Source organism: Callithrix jacchus, chromosome 5 (genome assembly GCF_049354715.1).
Source record: "Callithrix jacchus isolate 240 chromosome 5, calJac240_pri, whole genome shotgun sequence".
Lineage (NCBI taxonomy): Eukaryota > Metazoa > Chordata > Mammalia > Primates > Cebidae > Callithrix > Callithrix jacchus.
The window spans coordinates 101,197,681-101,219,429 of record NC_133506.1 but is presented as its reverse complement, the minus strand read 5'-3'; the positions used below and the strand labels follow the sequence as shown (position 1 = coordinate 101,219,429).

Here is a 21,749-nt window from a genome sequence, read left to right as displayed (position 1 = left end):
CTAGGACCACAGGCATGTACCATCATGCCTGATACACACACACACACACACACACACACATATATATATATATATATATATTTTTTTTTTTTTTTTTGGTAGAGACAGGGTTTCACCATGTTGCCCAGGCTGGTCTCAAACTCTTGGGCTTGAGCCATCCTCCCACCTTGGCCTCCCAGAGTGCTGGGATTACAGGTGTGAGCCACCATGCTGGCCTACACCTATTACCTATTAAGGATTCTGAGAGCCTTCATCTTTTGCAGGTGTGATCACTAATTTAACTAGGAAAGGGTACCTTCCAGCCCTCCCTATAAAACCTAGCTACAGCCACTGCTCTGAGCTAGTAGCCTAAGGATTGAGCTTTCAACATGGACTTCATTCGCTTAAATAATCTAACATTCCCTAAGAACAAGACTGAACTTTATTTCCCAGTCAAAAAGAAGTATGAGTGGGCTAACTCAGCCACTGGGAAGAAGAGGAGGTGGAGAAACAAGAGGAGGAAGGAAGCCTATTTCAGTTACATGGGGAAAATCCTAAAGCAAGTGAGTTGGTGCATTTTTTATGGAAGCTTATAATGGCCAAAAGAGGTACCTTGTTAGCGGTCCTGGGTATGATCTTGACTTCAAGTTACTGTGATACAGGAGTCCTTCACACATTGTGTTCCTGAAAAGTTATGTGCCAACAGCTTTTCTAAATTGGATCTGCAAATGGCTGCTGTCTTCTCTCACTTTCTATCTGTTGGCAGCAACTCTGAACACCTGAGCTCGTAAAGTCAGTCTCTCTCTCTCTCTCTCTCTCTCTCTCTCTCTCTCTCTCTCTCTCTCTCTCTCTCTCTGGATCTGTTGACAGGCAACCTGTAAACTGATTCTTTTTTCTTTCTCTCTTTCTTTTTTTGAGATGGGGTCTTGCTTTGTTACCCACACTAGAGTGCAGTGTTGCAATCATAGCTCACTGCAGCCTCCAACTCCTGGGCTCAAATGATTCTCCCACCTCAACCTCCCGAGTAGATGAGACTGTAAGCCCATGCCACCATGTCTAACTAATTTTCATTTTTTTCCGTTTGTTTTAGTTTTATATACACACACACACACACACACACACACACATGTATATACACACACACATGCATATCTATATATCTATTTATCTATGTCTATATAAAAGACAGGGTCTTACTACATTGCCCAGGCTGGTCTTGAACTCCTAGGCTCAAGCAATCCTATGTTAGCCTCCCAAAGTGTTGGAATTACAAGCATGAGGCACTGTGCCTGGCCTAAGCTGATTTTTTTTTTTTTTTTTTTTGAGATGAAGTCTTGCACTGTCGCCTGGGCTGGCATGTAGTGGCATGATCCTGGCTCACTGCAACCTCCACCTCCTGGGTTCAAGCCATTCTCCTGAATCAGCCTCCCAAGTAGCTAAGATTACAGGCATCTGCCACCACGCCCAGCTAATTTTTTGTATTTTTAGTAGAGACAGGGTTTCTCCATGTTGGCCAGGCTGGTCTCATACTCCTCGTGATTCACCTGCCTCGGCCTCCCAAAGTGCTGGGATTACAGGTGTGAGCCACCGCTCCCAGCCCTAAACTGATTATTAAATGCCCTCTCCTTTTCTTGTAGAGGGGGGATTCGCCACCTAGTCTGTTCTGTAACTTTGAAGAATGGTGTAGATCAGGTTTTTGTCAAATGATGCTGTGTATTTCTAATATTTCTTAGGAGGAGTAGGCACCCTTGTTTGTTCCTCCTGCTCACCCAACCTCACCCCATGGAATACAAAATTGGTAGAAAGTCTTACCCCTGAAAAGCTGGGAGAGTCAAAAGCTGTAAGGGGATTTTATGAAAGATGTGCTAGGGCTTGTCTTTGGATTGTATGCCTTCATGACAAGGAAGTCAAGTGTGAGTGTCCCTGTGTGTCATAACAAAGCTCCCACATTCTAGCAATATCATCTAGAATGTGTTGCTTTATTCTGGGAAAAGAAGGGGAAAATGAGATTAAGGAAAGATGGGAGTGGAGAGAAGATGCGTGATATATAGTGAGGATATACAGAGCAGAGCTTCTCAACCGTAGCCCCGTTGACATTTTGGGGCTGGTTAACCCTTTGCTGTGGGGTTCTGCACACTGTAGGATATTAAGCAACCTCTATTGCCCCCAGCTGCTACATGCCAGTTGCACCCTCCGTCTCAGTTGTGACAACTGAACATTTTGTTCAGGTATTGCTGAATGTCCTCTGGAGGGCAAGATTACCCCCAGTGGAGAACCCCCACTCTGAGCCTGCATTTGGCTGGTAGGGCCCTCTGTGGGAGAGCTTGCATTAACTAGTCCTTTGGGCATTCCCTGGACATTCCCCTCTAATTAGTCTTTCCTTGGCTTGTTCTTAACTGTGTGGGCCTGGCAGGCCACCTTGAATCTCCCAAGGCTTGAGTCTGTGGCTGGGGTCACTGTCTCAGGGCACTGTAAGGATAAAACAAGATATTGGTTGGATAAATGTATTGAGTGTCTAAGTGGTGTAAGTGCAAGCCTGTTTGCGGTGGGAACTCAGATGAAAATGATGCAGTCTCTATTGTAAGGGGACTCACAATCCTGCAATGGGAGAGAGTGTTGAGGAGGAAGTATTTCTACATTATTAGAACCAGGAAAAACTTTTTGAATCTCACCTCAAGCTTCTTCCTCCCCTCCCTCCCCTCCCTCTCCTTACCTTTCTCCCCCTCCTGCCTCTCCTGCCTCTCCCTTCTTCCCTCCTCTCTCTGTATCTCTGTGTGTCTGTGTGTCTCTCTCTGTCTCTCTGTGTCTGTCTCTGTATCTCTTTCTCTGTATCTGTGTCTCTGTCTCTGTGTGTCTGTGTCTCTGTGTGTCTCTCTCTGACACACACACACACACACACACACACACAGCAACAAGAAGCTGAGACCAGTGTGACATGTAACTTGCTCAATATGTCTCATGTCCAGGCAGAGCTAGGATTAGAGCCTTGGGTAAATGATTCTTAGAACAGCTTCTTTTTACTAATCTGGTTCTCTCTAACTTTAGACAAGGACACTAATGACATAGCCGCATGTGATACAGGGCCTGAGAACAGAGAGTGCCACCATCCTCAGTTAGAGGAGGAAATTAGTAAGTGTGTGTGTAACACAGATAAGGGAGCTGGCACTTGAGGAGGAGGCTTACAGGATGGATAGGATCTGAAGAGTGCAGTTGGGTGTCAGCATGGTAGGTAGAAGTGACAGATGAACAATGGCATGGTGGCTGGAAAACACAGGGACACATCGAGGAAGAACAAGTTTTCCAGCCTGGCTGAAGACCACAAGAAAGTAATAGGAAGGAAGAGAGGCTGAAGATTGAGAAAGGTTAAAGTAAAATGCTTTACTTTTTTTTTTTATTTTAAAGACAGGGTTTCACCATGTTGGTCAGGCTGGTCTTGAACTCCCAACCTCAGGTGATCCCCTCCGCCTTGGCCTCCAAAGTGCTTGGATTACAGGTGTGAGCCACTACGCCTGGCCAGTAAAATGCTTTCTTAATGTGAAATATAAAGTGGGAAAGCACATTCTAAACTGTTTTCCAGCTTCAGCAGGTGTTGGGTGTTAATTCCACTTCTGTTAGGAAAAATCAAGTCACAAAAGTTGAAATGACTGGACTTAGTCTGTGTTATCCAATCAATGGTTACCTTTCTCACCAGATCCAAATTCCCCTCCTCTCTTCTTCCTCATCCCGAGAAACTGCTGATAGGTACTGTGAACCCTGAACATCTGAGACAGGTCTCAGTTAGCTTAGAAAGTTTATTTTGTCAAGGTTGAGAATGTGTGTCTGTGACACAGTCTCAGGAGGTTCTGCTGACATGTGTCCAAGGTGGTAGGGGCACAGTGTGGTCTTATACATTTTAGGGAGACATGAGACATCAATCAGTATGTGTAAGATGTACACTGGTTCAGTCTGGAAAGCTGGGACAGAGGGGCTTCCAGGTCATATGTCGGTAAGAGACAAGTGGTTGTATTCTATTGAGTTTCTGATTAGCCTTTATCTCAGTGAGTAGAGGGGTGACTTTGAATAGAATGGAAAGCAGGTTTGTCCTAAGCAGTTCCCAGTTTGACTTTTCCCTTTAGTGATTTTGGGGGTCCCAATACTTATATTCCTTTCACATTCTCGCCCTTTTCTTTTTAAAAATCTTTTGGAGAAAGCATTTTAGGAGAAAATGAGTCTGGTCTCAGGTTTCATCTGATCTCTCATGGGTAGGATGGTTTGTTTTTAGACCGGTAGGTCTTGAGTTATCAGGAATGTTCATTTTTAGTAGGTTGTCAAGTCTCATGTCCTATGAAGATAAAATAGAGGGAGGAAGAACAATCTTGGAAAATTGGTATAGGCCGTATTACTCTGAAGTCCATACATTAGAAGGCAGGCATGAAAGTGGCTTATGTACGTTAATAGGTTGTTATTTTCCGCTAAAGTTTAAGTTGTCTAGTTTCAGTTCATAGGCCTTATGGAAGCACAGCTTGGTTTTCAGTGACTCTAAATTGGGAAAGATGAGGGGAAAAGAAAAAATGGAAAACATTTTGAAGACTTGTAGCCAAGAAAAGTCAGAATTTGGTCTAAACTCTAGAAAATTATAAAAATTAAAAACATTAGGTAAGACTAGAATCTAATAGCAGGTGTACTATAGTTTTTGAAACATTTTCCTCATTCCAGTTTCCTGTTTTCCTATTTTATTAAAGACAAATCATGGTAGAACTGATTTGTTTTATTATACTTGGCCTGATTATTTGTATATAGCATAGTAAGAATAGGTTTTTTTACATACGCTTTTAAATAGGTTTTGATGGAACTTTGTTTCATAGAAAGAATCTCAGACAAGACTTTTTTAAAGCCAAGCCCAGGCACAAATTTGTACCATCAGATACCTATGAGAATCACAAAAGGGTGAATTCTTCTTCTTTTGAGATTCCACGATAAACTTAGGGCTCCCAGGCCTGTCAGAAAGTGACACTCTTTACTTATCATAGGTCAGCCTGGCTGAAGACCTGTATAGGGACTGTGTCAACAAGATATGAAGCCAGTTATTCCAAGAGGCTTTTCTTGGCTCCGTAAGTCAAGTGTGATTCTTTAAAGGAAAGCATTATTTTACCATTCCAGTCAGTCTTGGTAAAATAATCAGTTTCTCTAATTGTGTCCTGTTATAAATGAAAACAGATTCTTATTATATTTATGTAAATAACTGTATTTTCATAAGTTAAGAATACTCATAGTTTGCAAATTCTAGAGAAATCAGGTGGAGAGAAATATGTCTTAAAGTTTGTTCATAGGCGTATACTAAATTGTTAAAAGTTGTCAATAGCTCAAAAGAAAAGTCTCCTTGATGATGAAGAAACAAAAGAAAGGACCAGCAATGTTTTAAGTAAAAAGTCAAAAAGATCACTTGAGTCTGCTATTAGTTCAGCCCATTCTTGTGCTGTTTGGTATTCATGAACATTTCCATTTTCCTGGAGTCTTAAATGTTTTTCTTCTATTCTGACGTCGCAGTCTCCAAAGTTATCAGAAATTTGTATTCAAGAATATCTGTTAGAGTTTTATAGTCATTTATAAAGCCACCTTCTAAAGAGGACCAAAACAAGACAATTGTTCGTGGGTGACAAAGTTTCAGGTCAGTCATAGAGGATACAATTAACAAGGAAATTTGTTACTTCTGTGGCACACAATAATTTAACGTAACTATTATAATTATTAAATACAGCCCAAGAAAACCAAACACCAGTTTATATTTGACTTTTTTCCTGTGTACTTTTTATATCAAATAAGTCAGACTAGGACTTTCGGGAAACCTAATATCTTAAAGGAGTAATCTTTGGACTTTAGGGAACCTAATAGCTTAAAGGATTAATTAGGTCAGAAAAAGACATAATTTATAATTTGATTTTGGAAATTTTGTCAAATATCAAAGGTTTAAAACACCTGATATTGGCTGGGTGTGGTGGCTTATGCCTGTAATCCCAGCACTTTGGGAGGCTGAGGTGGGAGGATCACGAGGTCAGGAGTTTGAGACCAGTCTGGCCAATATAGTGAAACCTCGTCTCTACTAAAAATACCACCCCCCAAAAAAGTTACCTGGGTGTGGTGGTGTGTGCTTGTGATCTCAGCTATTTGGGAGGCTGAGGCAGGAAATGCATGAACCTGGGAGGTAGAGGTTGCCATGAGCTGAGATTGTACCATTGCCCTCTAGCCTGGGCAACAGTAACAGTATGAGACTCCATCTCAAAACAAAACAAAACAAAAAAACACTTGATATCACAGGTCATTGTAAAACAAGTCATTCATTTGATCAAAGTGATAACTCAAGGATTTAAAAAAAAGGCAAAAACTTTTATTCTTTGAGAGGGAAGACTTAATTTTCCAAACAGTAAGTCCTAATAAACAGTACGAAGCCAATTAAATTTGTTTTTCAAAATTTTAGCTGGGCTTGATGACTCATGCCTGTAATCCCAGCACTTTGGGAGACAGAGGCAGGTGGATCACCTGAGGTCAGGAGTTGAGACCAGCTTGGCCAACATGGTAAAACCCTGCTGTACCAAAAATACAAAAATTAGTTGGGTGTGGTGGTGTATACCTGTAATCTCAGCTACTTGGGAGGCTGAGGCAGGAGAATTGCTTGAACCCAAGAGGTTGAGGTTGCAGTGAGCCAATATGCCACCGTACTCCAGCCTGGCTGACAGAGAGAGATTGTGTCAAAAAATATTTTTGTAAAAATATTGACCATAAGATATAACTTCCATAAGCCTTTTATAACCTTTATTTAGGAGTTGGTTAATGTTTCAAAGAAAACCTTGTTAATCTAACATAGTGGCTTATGTGCTGCTCTTGTATCAGTGTGTTTTTGATATTAATTATTAATTTATAGGGAAATGGAACTTATTTTATCTCTCAAAATTGGTCCTTACAATCTCACATATCCACCTCTTCCGTGATAGCCCCTGGGCCTTGAGGAGTTGAGTAATTTTAATTTCTGGCCCTGTGTCTCTGGAATGTAGTTAATTTTAATTGGCATTTTCTATTGGGCCTGAAGATGAGGCTCTAATTGTTGTCAGTATTTAAGATTTAGCAGGACTTGGTGACCTTTTTAGACCCAGGAGTCAAAGTCCTATAACTCAATGTCACAAGTACTTCAAAAGTACATACAGAAAAATATATGGATGTAATAACCTTAATTAAAATTTTTTATCTCATTTTTTCGCTAGGCAAACCAAAACTTAATAATGGCAATGGAATTGTTTTAGTAAAATGTAAAATTTATGAGACAAGTTACCAAAAGGTAAAAGAAAAGGCCTTCTATACTGTACAGAATATTATATTGGAAGAAAACATTTTCTTTAGACCTTTAAGAAAATATTGTTAGTATTGGTCCATATTAACAGAACTCAAAAATGATTTACAAGCTGAAAATGAGTTGAAGGAGAGCATTACTATTTTGTGCCCTTTAAAAGGAGAAAGAAAACTGAAAATGGTGAGATGCAATAAAAGTTGAACTTACAGAGTCTTGCTCTGTCGCCAGGAGCCAGGGTGGAGTGCAGTGGCGCAATTGTAGCTCACTGCAATCTCCACCTCCTGGGTTCAAGCAATTCTCCTGCCTCAGCCTCCCGAGTAGCTGGGACTACAGGCGTGCGACCACCACGCCCAGCTAATTTCTGTATTTTTTAGTAGAGACAGGGTTTCACCATGTTGGCCAGGATGGTCTCAATCTCTTGACCTTGTGATCCGCCTGCCTCGGCCTCCCAAAGTGCTAGGATTACAGGCGTGAGCCACCATCCCTGGCCACTTTTTTTTTTTTTTTTTGAGACAGAGTCTCGCTCTGTTGCCAGGTACCAGGCTGGAGTGCATTGATGCAATCTCGGCTCGCTGCAACCTCTGCCTCCTGGGTTCAAGCAAGTCTTCTGCCTCAGCCTCCCAGTAGCTGGGACTACAGGCATGCACCACCACGCCCAGCTGATTTTTATATTTTCACCATGTTGGCCAGGGTGGTTTCGATCTCTTGACCTCATGATCTGCCTGCCTTGGCCTCCCAAAGTGCTGGGATTCAGGCATGAGCCACTGCACCCAGCCAAAAGTTGAGTTTTTATTTGAATAAGTTGAATAGTTTATTAAGAATAAATCAATCCCTTAAGAAAATTTCATTGTTCTAACCAATTATTTACTGTATAAGTGTTTTGTTTTTTTTTTTAACATCAAGCCCAATTTCTAGAAAGGTCATTATACTTTCTCTTTAACTAATAGACAACTTTATCATATAAAACTTTTCTAAAAATACAAATTTTCTTATTGTGACTTGCACAGACTGTTCATGACATGTTTGGACTTTCTTTTGTCCTGAACATCCCTCTTTTTTAAACAACCCGTCATTTTACTTTAGGACTAAATCTATCAAACAAGACTCTCTCATATACAATTATTTCTCTTTAAGCTTTCTTACAAAAAAAACCCCTCTTTATTTTTATAGCTTTCTTTATATCTTTCTTATTTCTTGGTTTCTATTGTCTTGTTTTATACATAACCTTTAAATAGGTTTTGAATTAGACAAAAGTCACTTACCTAGATAATTTATGAAAACTGTGATAGGCATCATTTAAAGTTATGGAACCGACATTGTAAAATTATAACTGAGACAGTGAAAAAGATCTGACTTAACTGACTCTATCTTGTTTTTAACCTCCGAGTTGTCCTTGTTCATTCTGGGGTATAGACTGAATTAACTTTGGGAGGAATTTATAGTTTAGCTTTGAAACAAAGATGGTAACAGTCCCTTCCCAAAACAAAGCTTACTGCCTGTGGACTAGACCATCTAAAGTCACAAGATTAGAGTTCTGGTAAGCTTACTAAATTCAAGATGTAGTTATTTTTATTAAACTAATATCAATATTTTATTAAAGATTACACAAGCAAAGATCATTCTGTTTTGGGCTGTTTGTAGTTTTGTAACCCCTATACCAAATTTTGATACCTTATAGTATTTGGCAGGGATAAGAATGAAATTATTTGATTAATAAATATAAACAAGAATGTATATTTGCAATTATTAAGACATTTCTAATATTACTTTACCAATAATATTAAAATTAATTTATTAAAGATTTTACTTAAGTTATGTAAACTTGAAAGAGCATTTGACTAGTCTTCTTTTTTTTCTGGATAAACTACTTGATTCAAGTGTTTTTATTTTATTAAGCCAATTAAAGTTCTTTTATATTTTCAGTAGTGGAATATTATATGTACAACACATAAATATATATTTATAGTATGCATACCAGTAGAAGTACATATTATCAATTCATAAAAAACTTTTTTTCCTATCTTAGACTTTCAAATTCTTGACAACCTGTTTTATTAGGCAGTTGTCAGTTAAATAGTCTTAAATTTGTATATTAAAGGAAACAACTTGGGTGAAAATCTAATAGCAAAATTTACATCATAAGTTATGGGTAGGAAAAGTCTGCGATAGAGGGAAATTAAAATGGATTTGTTATTTAAACAGAAAATTATAGAAATTATAAAGTCCTTTTAAATATACACACATGATACACATACACACACATACACACACACACACACACACACACACACACAGATCCTATAGTTTTTACTTCAGAACTTTAGCCATGAGATAAATACAAATTCACCAGTGTGCAAAAAGAACATATTGTATCTAGACAGTGTTTTTTTTTTTTTTTTTTTTTGAGATGGAGTTTCGCTCTTGTTACCCAGGCTGGAGTGCAATGGTGCGATCTCGGCTCACTGCAACCTCCGCCTCCTGGATTCAGGCAATTCTCCTGTCTCAGCCTCCTGAGTAGCTGGGATTATAGGCACACACCACCATGCCCAGCTAATTTTTTATATTTTTAGTAGAGACAGGGTTTCACCAAGTTGACCAGGATGGTCTTGATCTCTTGACCTTGTGATCCACCTGCCTCAGCCTCCCAAAGTGCTGGGATTACAGGCATGAGCAACCGCACCTGGCCCGACAGTGGTTTTTATCTGAAGAGAAAAATGACAGCATGACAGCAGATTTAAAGCAGGCAGAAAAGAAAAACAGAGAAAAAGAACTTAGGAACTCTATTGTTTGCAGGTTGACCTTAAGGCTTTTTTTTTTTTTTTTAATGTAAATGTGTACAAAGACCATATTCCATTTTACATCAACTCTGGCAAGTAGAGGTATTATAAAACCTATGGAGTGTTCAAAAGGGTGTCATTCTCCTGGTTTTCTCCTCCTTCTTAGATTATTTGTTTCTCACCTTTTGTCTGAAGAGGAGGAACGGAGCTGTGGCCTAGGTTTTTTGTGTGGTGGGTTGACGTGTGCTGCTTGTGGGGAGGATTCCACAGTGTGTTACCACTGAGTTGTTTCCACCCTCTTACATGTCTCAGTTTCTCTCTCCAGAGGTCTGACTTCTGAGGGGGTTCAAAAGGCCAGGTGATCACTCTTTATATGTGTTTCCTGGCTGAGTCTTTTTTTTTTTTTAATTAATTTTTGTTGGGGATTTCCCGGTGGGGCTGTTGTACATCATGGGAGTCAACTCCCCAGACACTCCCACGAGGTCCCTGGTCGAACTGAGAAAACTGAGTCTCTCATTTATCTATGAAAACAATAATTCAGTTCTTCATGTAAATGTACACAGACAAGCCAAATCGAGATTATTTTTGGGAGACAAAGTTATAGAGAAGACCCCTTGGAATGTATCTCCAAATTAGAATTAGGATCCTCAAACAACTTCCTAGGAAAGAAAGAAACAAACAAAAAACAACCACCAAAGGCATTTCCTGTAAACTGTATTCAGCCACTCCTACTTTGTAGCTCTCATCTGCTATTACACATATCAAGGTCAAATCCTTTCACAGTACAAGGTAATCTCTGGTACCCCCAAAGCCAAAGAGGCCAGGTCATGTAATACAGAAAAACAGGCCTATAGATCTAAGAAAAATCTGCCTATGACTCTTGAAACTCGACAAAGAAAACAGAACACCCTAAAAGGCATGGCTGGCACCTTTGTTCCAGACTCTTTTAAGGGGTTCAAGTCATTAGAAGCCTTCTCTAGATTTTTTTGGTTCTGTAGATGGCAAAGGGGAAAGGAAGTATAGGGTGGAAGAAAAGTAAACAAAAGGACTTTGTAAGACAGAGAGCAAGCACAGAGACCAAAGGGGTGGGTTTGTTCTTTTACTCTTGTAGTTGTGAGCAATGTTAGTCAAATTAGAGAGGTTTTGTCACCCATAATTTGGAATTCTCACTTGGATTTGACCAAGTCCGGTAAAGCTGGTCAAATCTGATGGAAGAAAGTGAGGAGGAACAACAACAGAAACCCAACAATATGATCACTGAGTGATCAAATAGTAAGAAAAAATTCAGACCAGCTGGTTGTTAAACTTTAGCCAGGACAAAATCCCAATTTAGTTATTTACCTCGGGATGGGTCTGAGGCTGAAGACTGCTTTCTACCAGCCTAGAAACAGGAAAAGAAGGCCTCAAACTCGTCTTACCTGCTGGGAGTGAGTTCAAACTCCATAAGGGAGTTACCTGCCTTCCATCATTCTGGAAACAGGAAATCCTGCCTTCCTTGTTGGAAGCAAGTAAAACTCCAAAAAAAAAAAAAAAAAAAAAAGTGTGTGTGGGGGGCAGGGGAGGTTGCACAACAAAGTAAACTTTACTTCTTGACTAAATTTGGGAAGATCAGGGATTCTCTAGAGGGGGTACTCCCAGATTTCAGGAAATTGTTTTACTGGTTTGAGCCATAAAGTTAGCTCATGCTGGTACCAAGCACCGACAGGAGATTTGTCCAAGGTCAGGGGCATAATCGTAAAGGTCAGAATCCCTTTACGGTTACCAAAATGTGAACTCCCAAAATTTGAGATGGGTCTCAGTTAATTTTTTGTATGTGTGGGTTTTTTTGGTGTGTGTTTTTGTCAGTTAATTTAGAAAGTCTATTTTGTCAAGGTTGAGGATGTGCATCCGTGATACACTCTCAGGAGGTTCTGATGACATATGCCCAAGGTGGTAGAGGCACAGTGTGTTTTTGCGTATTATAGGGAGACATAAGACATCAATCAATATGTGTAAGATGCACATTGGTTCAGTCTGGAAAGGTAGGACAACTCGAGGCAAAGGTGGGACAACTCAAAGTGGGGAGGAGGCTCCCAGGTCATAGGTAGGTAAGAGACAAATGGTCGTATTCTGTTGACTTTCTGATTAGCTTCTCCAAATGAGGCAATCAGATATGTATGTATCTCAGTAGAAAGGTGACTTTGAATAGAATGGGAGGCAGGTTTGTCCTAAGCAGTTCCCAGTTTTACTTTTCCCTTTAGTTTAGTGATTTAGGGTCCTAAGATTTATTTTCCTTTTACAGTTCAATAGCTTGTTTCATCAAATGCCAGTTGTTGTCCCTTTAGGTGGTTTATGGGTTTTTTAAATTCATCATTCAACTTGAAGGTCACTTGTGTTCCACTTGTACATAAATTCATAGAAACCAGGAGTACTAGGTTTTGGGTCAGACCACAACTGTTCACTGTGGGAAGCCTTTACTTCTGTCTCACCTCTGTGCCCTTTCTCCCCTAGACCCACCCTGACTTCAGCGGGAGCTCCTGGGTCTTGTATGCACTGGGTACTCTGAATGCTGGGCAACTGGAATGGGTTAGCCTGGAGGCATTTAGACTGTCCTTCTACAACCACAGAAGAGCCATCACTGGCAGAGAGATCCTTGGCGCAGTTAAGCAGAGATCCTTTCAGAAGAGCTTTTGAATAAATGAAGTTGTTCTGAATGGCCTTGTTAAAATGACTGCATTTGTCGGAAAATTGGATGTGTTAGAAGGCTGGCTTAGAAGACAGGGTGTCTGAGAAGCCGTCCTGCTGCACGAGGAGTTTCACTGCTGCACACCTAGTCTCTGGGGCCTGTGTTTTTGACCTCTGACTTACTTCATGAAAAGAATAAAGGCATTTTCTCTTATGCAAGCTGTGTGTGCACGTGTGCATGTGCTTGTTGTCAATGGCCTTTAATTTCTTATGCATACTACTCCCCTGTTTTGCACTTACCCATTATATTCTTTGGAGGACACAGCTAGATCTGTGACATTGTATATCCATCGTCTGTCCTCACTCCAGATTGAGGGTGGAGACTGCTGCACTAGAATGAACTGAGATCATAAAGGATTGAGGGCAAGGTGAGGGGCACAGATGTGGGGATATTAATCCAGGGAGAGGGGAGCTTGAAAGTAGACAGTATTGCCCAAACTTGCAGGTTAACGAGGACTGCTGCCAGCTTCTGGCTTTGTCCTTATCCACCTGTGCTTGCTTCTCCAATCCCCGCCCCCCAACCTTTGCTTTGCCCTAATCTTCCCTTTACCTGGCTTGTGTAGATTGCTATGGCTCTTGACAGTGTTGAGACATTGTTTAGACTCCTATGAGGAAAGGTGATTTTTAAAGCTTAAGCACCTCTGCCATGATTTATAGATACTGAAGCAAAAGGTATCTGCTTGCTCTTTGAGTATAAGAATTGTGGCTTTGGTTATCTGTAGAGCACTTTTATATAATAACCTGTGCAATAAGTGTACAAGCGTCAAATGTATAATCTGGTCCCAACTGTGGAAAAAAGACAATTATAATAGGTTTATAAAATCAATGGGAGGCAGGTTTGTCCTAAGCAGGTCCCAGTTGGACTTTTCCCTTTAGTTTAGTGATTTTGGGGTCCCAATATTTATGTTCCTTTCACGGTACAATAGTCTGTTTCATCAAATGCCTGTCGTTGTTCCTTTAGGTGGTTTATGGTTGTTTTTTTTTAAATTCATCATTCAACTTGAAGGTTGCTTATGTTCCACTTGTACACAAATTCATAGAAACCATGAGTACTGGGTGTTGGATCAGACCACAGCTCTTCACTGTGGGAAGTGATGGTGGCTCATACCTGTAATCCCAGCACTTTGGGAGGCAGAGGAGGACAGAGGTGGACTCACTTGAGCCCAGGAGTTGGAAACCAGTCTGAGCAATATGCTGAAACCTCATCTCTATTAAAAATACAATAATTAACTGGGTGTGGTGGCACGTGCCTGTAGTCCCAGCTACTTGGGATTCTGAGGCAGTAGAATTGCTTGAGCCCAGGAAGCAGAGGTTGCAGCAAACTGAGATTGTACCATTGCACTCCAGCCTCAGCCACAGGGTGAAACCCTATTAAAAAAACAAAAAACAAAAACCACAGTAAGGAGCAGAAAGGATAAAAGGGATGATGGGATGACATGGTCTAGATGGGGGTTGGGGGGAGGCGGGGAGCCTGGGAAAGCCTGGGTAGGTGACATGAAGGAGAAGGTCCTAAGAATGGGAAAGGGTTCTGGGCTAAGGAAACAGGCTGAGCAAAGGCCCTGAGGCAGGCAGGACAGTTCTTGGATTATTGGGGAAATTAAATGAAGCTGGGACAGCTGGGCTCTAGCAAGCAAGGAAGAAATACAATAGGAGATGAAGCTGGAGGGAAAAACTGGGGCCAAGTGATGCAGGGCTTGGTTTTTACCCTAAGGTCAGAGGGACACCCCTGAAGAATTTTAACTAGAGAATTGGCATTTTTTAAAAACCATCAGATCTTTGAGGCTTGTAAAAAAGAAAGAAAGAAAAAAAGAGAATTGGCATTTTACTTAGGTGTTTTGTTCTCAGACAGGGTCTTTCTAGACTGGTGTCCACAATCCCGGTGGAAATGTGAGGATATTTATGTCCATTGGGTAACATGGAGGTCATGGTGACCTTGAGAAATCAACTCAGTGGAGCACTCTGGGCATCAGCCAGATTTGAGCAGGTGGAAGAATGAATGGGAGGTAGTTAACAGAGAGAGCATTTTTAAAAATGGTGTTGAGATGAAAGGTGAAATCTAGTTTGGAAAGAGAAGAGGGACTCAGGCTGGTAACTGGAGAGTCATTTGGTATAAAGAGATTTTTTTTTTTTTAAGATGAGGGATACTAGAGCTTAATTGTTTATTGGTGGGAATTCTCTAGGATAGAGGGTGATATTAATCCAGAAGAAAGTAGAGAAAGCCAAAGACCTCGAGAAAGTAAGGGGAGATGAATTACAGAGTAGAGGTGAAAGAGGAGAAGATATATACACATTTTGGTGGGGTTAGGTGATGAAAAGAGGGAGTTAGTATCTCTTTCTGAATGGAACAAGTACAAGCAGAACAGGGGCATGGGAGGTTTGAAGATTCCATATGAAGTTGTTTGAGGGAGTGAGAGGGTGAGAGCTGGACACTTATGCACAGATGGGTGACCGGGAATAAGCGCCTGTTTGAGATTTGTGATCATGAATCAAAAGCAAAGTCGGCCTTGGGTGACTTTCCCTAACTACATGCTCCAGTGCCAGCACGGAGAACACAGCGTTTGCGTTCTGCCAAGGGAGCTATGAAGGAGAGAAGAGCAAGAGAGCAACTCTGCGGCGGCCTATGTGATCCAGGCCAAGTGGTAGGACAAGGGGGTGAGAGGAGTGTGAATGTCATGGAGCTCAAGGGAAGCACAGGAGATATCAGGCCTGTAAACAAGAGTCTCCAAGAAGGAATTTTTCTCTCCCCAGCAACCTTCGTCATTAGCTCACAGACGAGGGCACTTGCTTAAGAAGCAGTGGTGACACCTAGTGGCCACTCTTTGAAGTGCACTTTCTTGGTTTTAGGTTGTCAGCAGATCTGGAAGTGCGTGTTAGGTTCCGCGTGGGAGGCACCACAGCCCTCACCATTCTCTCCACGGTTCTCTCTCTGTAGGACTCTGTCCCATTGATCCTGGGGATTTCAAGAGGATGGAGAGGTACTGCTTAGGGGGGTAACTAGAAGTGGACTGAAGGTAATCTGGGGGCAGTTAGCTGCAGACCCCAGACCTGGGCTTCTCCGCTAGGTTCCTGCTGTCCTGAGACAGATCCTGAATCCTGTGATGGCTCTGGGTATTCTAAAGCCCTGCTTGGGGTTAGAATAAGTAGTGACATAAGCCTCTTCCAGCCCACAGTTGTCCTGGGGAAATGCCATCGTGGCTGACCCAGAACTGTGTGAGGACTTTCTTCTTAGCACCACCTCCTGAAAGTTGACTGTCCCTGGAGTTCTAAGAGGGTCCCACTGTCTCTGGCTCCACTTGACCCAAGCACTGGGATCTGGCTTAGTCTAGAGGGAAATGCAGATTCCTCCCCAAGTCCCCCCCTTTTTTTTTCAACTGCATCTAAAATTTTTGTGAATTTTACTTTAATTCAGTTCAGGATAGTTGTAATTTCCAGTGTAATTTAATATTTGATCAGGATTTATTTAAAAGGGTTAATTTCCATGGATTTAAAGGATTCATGGATTTCTTCCCATTACTGATTTCTAACTTAACTCTGTTGCCATTAGAGAATGGGATGTATATTATTTCAATTTTAATATTAATGAGTTTTGTCTATGACCCCATATATCTACTCTGACAAATACTCAGTGTACACTTGAATGTGAGTGTTTAGTTGTTGGGTTAAACTGAATACATAGACATATATATGTGTACATATATATATATATAAAACTTTACTGTATTCAAATAAGTTCTTATCATTTGAAAAATCAATTACTCTGTTGGCTCACATTCAAATTATTATTTAGTTCACAACTTCCATAACACATACTGCATTGATCTTGCAGAAAATAGAAAATATTGACAAATGAATCTGAAATTTCAAAATATTTATTGAACAAAAGAATAAACACAAGCCCCAAAGAAAATATGACAAACGTTATACATAAAATATAGTTTTCCCCTAATTAATATAATTGCTTTCTGTTCGTGGTTTACAAAGTGACTGACGTTTCCCTTCCATCCCTTGGTACCTATGTGTATCTAGCAGAAATGTTCTTAGCTCTGGCTACGGGCACACAGAAACTTGCTATCGATGATTATGTTCAAATGTTTATTTGCTTTCCTCAGAATAAACTGGGGGACTGGCACTGTCTGGATTGATCACAGGAAAGATACTCAGGAAGCTCTGATCATCTTGAGTTTCACGTTTATGAGAAAAAAATGGACACAGTGGCTCGATAACAGGAATGTCATTGAATGTGTAGATATGGCACCCATCACTAACATTATAAAAGGAAATTGACCTCATACCTACCTCCAGGTAAATCCCCACTCTGTGCAACTGGGGACTCACCCAGAGAAAAGTCAAAGGCATAGTGCTGGCGGCAAAGATCTGTCCTTTTCTGGAACCCACAGTCCAGAAGCCAACTTCTGAAGAAAGTACAACATCCCCCTGTCAATTCACAGATTCCTTACAAATGCCCACATCCCATATTTTGCTGGTGCCCACATCTACTTCCCAGTAGTGGTGGCCGGAAGTGAAGTGAGAGGTCCTCAGAACGCACAGTGCGGAGCTGAACCTTTCAGCCTGCTCTTTCCTGTTCTGTCTGAAATCCCCACATTGGATGCTCTTCGGGTCTTCAGAAATGGTAAGCTAGTTGCTGGCTATGTCCACATCCAAGATCATATCCACTTGAAACTTCTTCATCCTTGGGTTCATCCTTAGAATAGATTTCAGCTTGGGCTCTAGTTCCTTGATGATGGAAATCAGTGCCCTCAGCTTGTACTTGGGCTTGATGTCATTCTTCTGAGAGGCCACAATGTGTAAGGGGCATAGTACACTTTTCCCATGGGGCTCCTTCTGCAGAGAATTGACGAATTGGAGGCAGCAGGCATATCCACATTTCAGTTGCACCAGTTCTTCAAGATCATTTAGACAGACAGGACATCTAATTACTTGTCTGAAGTGTTCAGCCATGGCAAAGGTCTTTCCTTCCCGAGATTCCTCCCCTGGCCTCCAGCTGCTTCTGCTGACAGCTCAGATCTCTCTCTCTCTTTTTTTAACTGTTTATACTGGTTTAATCCATGTCAAATGTAGTTTACAAAGGAAAAGGACAAGTACCTTTGTATAGAATATACAGACACAGCATCATACCATAGGGCCCACGGGAGGGTCGGGGAGACACTTTTTTCCCTGGGAAGGGCAGCTCTAATCCCAGGAATGGTTCTCAGCAGAGGCTGGGAGGCCAGGAGCACTGTCCTCCAGTCCCCCATCTCAGCCTCTGCTTCAGCTTGGTTCCCGTTTCCTGCCTCTAACCCTCAACTCCTTATAAAGAGCCCCATGAGCTAAGACTAAGGACAGGTTCATGTCCCTTGGGGCATGTGCCCCATGTCTGGGAGAAGAAATATATACCACTGAATACCAAGCACATGGGAGAGGGAAGGGACACCACAGGAGAGGGAGAGGCAGGTATCCCAGAGGTGGATGAGCCGAGCCCCCAGCCAACCCTGAAGGAGGCACTGCTTCCAGGGGTTCTTAAAAAAAGAAGGAACTCATACAACCAAAGAGGGAGGGGATAGGTAAGGGCTGGGAGTTGTCCCATTTATACACAACATTATAAACATACACGGTCTATATTACATGTGCTTCAGTCTGGTGTCTGCATGTCTGTCTGTCCATCTGTCAGTCTGGGGGCTGGATCTCAGGAGCTGTGCCCCACTACTCCCCCACCCCCACCTCCCTTCCCCACTCTGGGAACAGAGCTGGAACAGGTATGGCCCCCAAACCATAGGTGGGAGCCAGCAGGTAGTGCCTGGGCCACAGCCTCTACTTTGGCTCCAGAGTCCTCTGTGTATAAATGTGTATGTATGTGTGTGTGAGTATGTGTATGTATGTACATGGGGAACCTGTGTGCAAGTATGTACAAAGGGAGAGGGTCACTGTCACAGAGGCTGGGGGCAGGTGGGGTTGCTGGAAGCAGAGGTGCTAGAGTCATCAGAGGTAGTAGGCATGACTTCTGGGCCAAGCAGTTGGGTGTCCCTTAGTTAGAGCCTATAGGGAAATACAAAGAGGACCAAGACAGGACAGGACTGTGCCTTTGAGCAACCTAAGGCACTTTTGCTGTTCTGATCAATTACCCTGTACCAGGACATGCTGTTTCCCTTCCACTTTAAGAGGCAGGTTTGGGTTCAAACACAAGAGGGTCACTGAGACATGAAACATGGCATGGGGTAGGTGAGAGAGGTGGTTTCTAAGGTGGTCAAGAAATGGAGGAAAACAGATTCTGACTCACCTCTATCCCTCTTCCCCATCTCTTATCTCACACTCCCCAGTTTGAACATGACTTTGTTCTTAGGGGCAGCCTGGTGTCATGGAAGGATCCTGTGCTGAAGTTACAGTCGGGTAATCCCTTGGCCACATCTGCTTCCACATCTGTAAAATGGTGATGTAATGCACATGGTTGTGAAAAATTAAACAATGTACATTTGATAGTCTTAAACCAACACAATGCTTTGGCTTAAGGCATTATTATTAGGTATTTATACCAAGGTAGATTTCACAAACATTAAGAAAAAAGCTTTATGGCAATGAAATTTCATTAGAAGTCTACCAGGCCCTGGGGGAACCCATCAGAGGCAAAGTGACTTGATGCTCTTTCCAAGACTGAGAACACAGAAAGAGAACACAGAAAGCAGAAGATCCATGCTTGGGGTCAGGCAGACTTAGCTTCTTATCTCATATTTGCCAGTTGCTAGTTGTGACATCTCAGACAAGTTCCTATACCTCCTAGATACTCAGTGTACCGCTGTATAAAGTGGACATAATTCTTCCTTCCCTGACTTGTTGAGATAATTAAATGAGGTGTCCCCTGTAAAGCACCTTGAACAGAGTATGCACTCAGTGAATGGTATCATGAAAATGTGTTACTTCAGGTCATCCCAAACTAAATATTTTGGGCCTATATTATGGGCCAGGCACCAGGCTAGGTGGTGGGTGATGTTGTCTATAGCACAGCTTTTCAGATAGACAGTTCTAGTTCAAATCCTAGGTTTACCACTTGCCAGCTGTAGAAATGTATTTAACTTCTTTGAGCCCTAAGTTTCCTCCTATGTAAAGTGAGGGAGAATAATATCTATTTTGAGAGATAATTGTAATAATTATGTAATCTATGTAAAGTACCTAGCACAGTACCTGGCATGAACAAAACCTCAAAAATGGCAGTGGTTATAATTAATATGATCATGCTGAGAGTTAAAAGGAAGAGATGATGATGGATCAGATTTAAAGTCAGACACCCAAATGACTTTACTCATAGCATTAAACCCATCCTTGAACCTAGCTTGTCTGTATTAACTAAAATATGGATTTAATTCCTTGTACGCACATCTAAACATCACTCCCAAAATACTTAAAGCAAGAGATTTCTATTGGCTGTAAAGAGGGACATGGTAAAATATGGGAATGGGCAAGAGAGGAGACAGCTTTAGAGCTTTTCAAGGAAGTCTTTTGAAGATTTTAAGTGTTTTTGCCAAGAGTACATCCTCCTCACACCCAGCGTCAACTACCAGATCCACACGTCGTATGCGCAGGCTTTTTCCTCTAGGGAAACCCTTGCTCAGGGTTTCGATGTCCCCTGGCCCAGCTGCCTTAGCTTAGAGTAAAAGCAGACTTACCCTGTGTTCCCAGTGGCTCAGAACTGCCCTGCTAACTCTCTACCCTCCTCCACCCTTTTTCTTTCTCCTTGCTTCCTGGTCCCGCCCCCTCCATCCAGCCAGACCCACAGCAGTCTGAGTGTTTGCTTACTTTCACTCCTCCAAGGAGGACGGGCTTTTGCTATGGTCTCTGTCCACACCCATAGCTCAGAGAAAGCCTGATCAGTGTGTACACAAATCCTTTCTTGGCTGGTGGCCCTTTCCATGGAAAGCCATTTACTAGTCCATAAAAGGGCCTGAACACTTAAAACAAACATGGACTCAGTCAAACCAGAAATTTAAAATTGCGGCACCTTAATTCAGGCCAACCTTCATTCTCTTTCCAATGCTGGTGCCTTACCCTGTCTGAGTGTTTCCCATGTGCTTAACCCTCCTGCCTCCCAATAGCTGCCACACCCTAGTGGGCCTCTTGGTGCTAGGTGTGGGTTGAGAGTTCGCATCCCCAATGAAGCATGACAGTAATAGCTAAGCTTTATTTTCACTCCATACACAAGTGCTTACTGAGCACTAAGCTCCAGGCACTGATCTACATATTGGGGGTCAGCAGAGAACAAGGCAATAAAATCTCTGCCCTTATGGAGCTTATATTCTGAAAGGGAAGAAGTAATAAATAGATCATGCAGTGTCAGGTAGTGATACATGCCGTTCAGAAACCCAAATCAAGCAGGACATGGTGGCTCATGTGCTGTTCTAAGCAGGGTTGGAGCTGATTAATGTGTTGCTCTCCTTTGGTGCTGTTTGGTCCCAGTGTTCTTTGGAATCTGGAGAGATTTGGACTTTAAAAAATCAAACTGCCATGAAAACTATTTTACCCGAAATTTTGGTTCATGGCCTTCATTGGATTACCTATTGGGGCAAACAAAGTAAAACTGGTGAGCTTGGACTGCTGTCTCATGGCTGGGGTTCCAAGGTAAAAACGATGGGATCTTTGTTTCCGTGTGTGTAAACATGCCCAGATGTGTTTCTTTGTATGTACACTTGTTATATATTGTGTCTACCAAACTGGCTTATAAGTAAAAGAGTGCTCATAAATTAAGTAAGTAAGTCTAAGTAGTTTTCAAGTACATGTGACTTAAGTGTTAAGTTTACTAAACAAGCTGCTTTTAAAATTATTGGTAAAATAAAAATAGGCCTTCAGAATTGTCAGCATACATTTTTGTCTGGATTTTATATTTGTCTCTGCTAGATATTTTGAGGTGTCAGCGTTTGGCATAGAAGGTTATAAAACTATAAACCCAGCCAAAACAAAATGAT

At 41.7% G+C, this 21,749-nt stretch overlaps 1 protein-coding gene and 1 pseudogene across 5 annotated transcripts in view; one reads left to right on the top strand and one right to left on the bottom strand.

Annotated features, from left to right (window-relative positions):
- The window catches only part of H2BN1 (H2B.N variant histone 1), a 39,128-nt gene that overhangs the window by 12,757 nt on the left and 4,622 nt on the right, over positions 1–21,749 (top strand). The window contains exons 1-2 of one of the 5 annotated variants that reach the window (XM_054256140.2): positions 275–542; positions 12,568–12,894. The exons of 3 other annotated variants lie outside the window; for them this stretch is intronic. In XM_054256140.2, the coding sequence (XP_054112115.1) occupies positions 369–542; positions 12,568–12,750 (357 nt within the window). In that variant the 5' untranslated portion in view covers positions 275–368 and the 3' untranslated portion in view covers positions 12,751–12,894. Of the gene's footprint in view, positions 1–274; positions 543–12,567; positions 12,961–21,749 lie in introns of those variants that run through there. One more of the 5 variants, XR_008481594.2, reaches the window with a different exon arrangement.
- On the bottom strand, positions 16,656–17,875 carry LOC100387964 (ret finger protein-like 4A pseudogene; annotated as a pseudogene).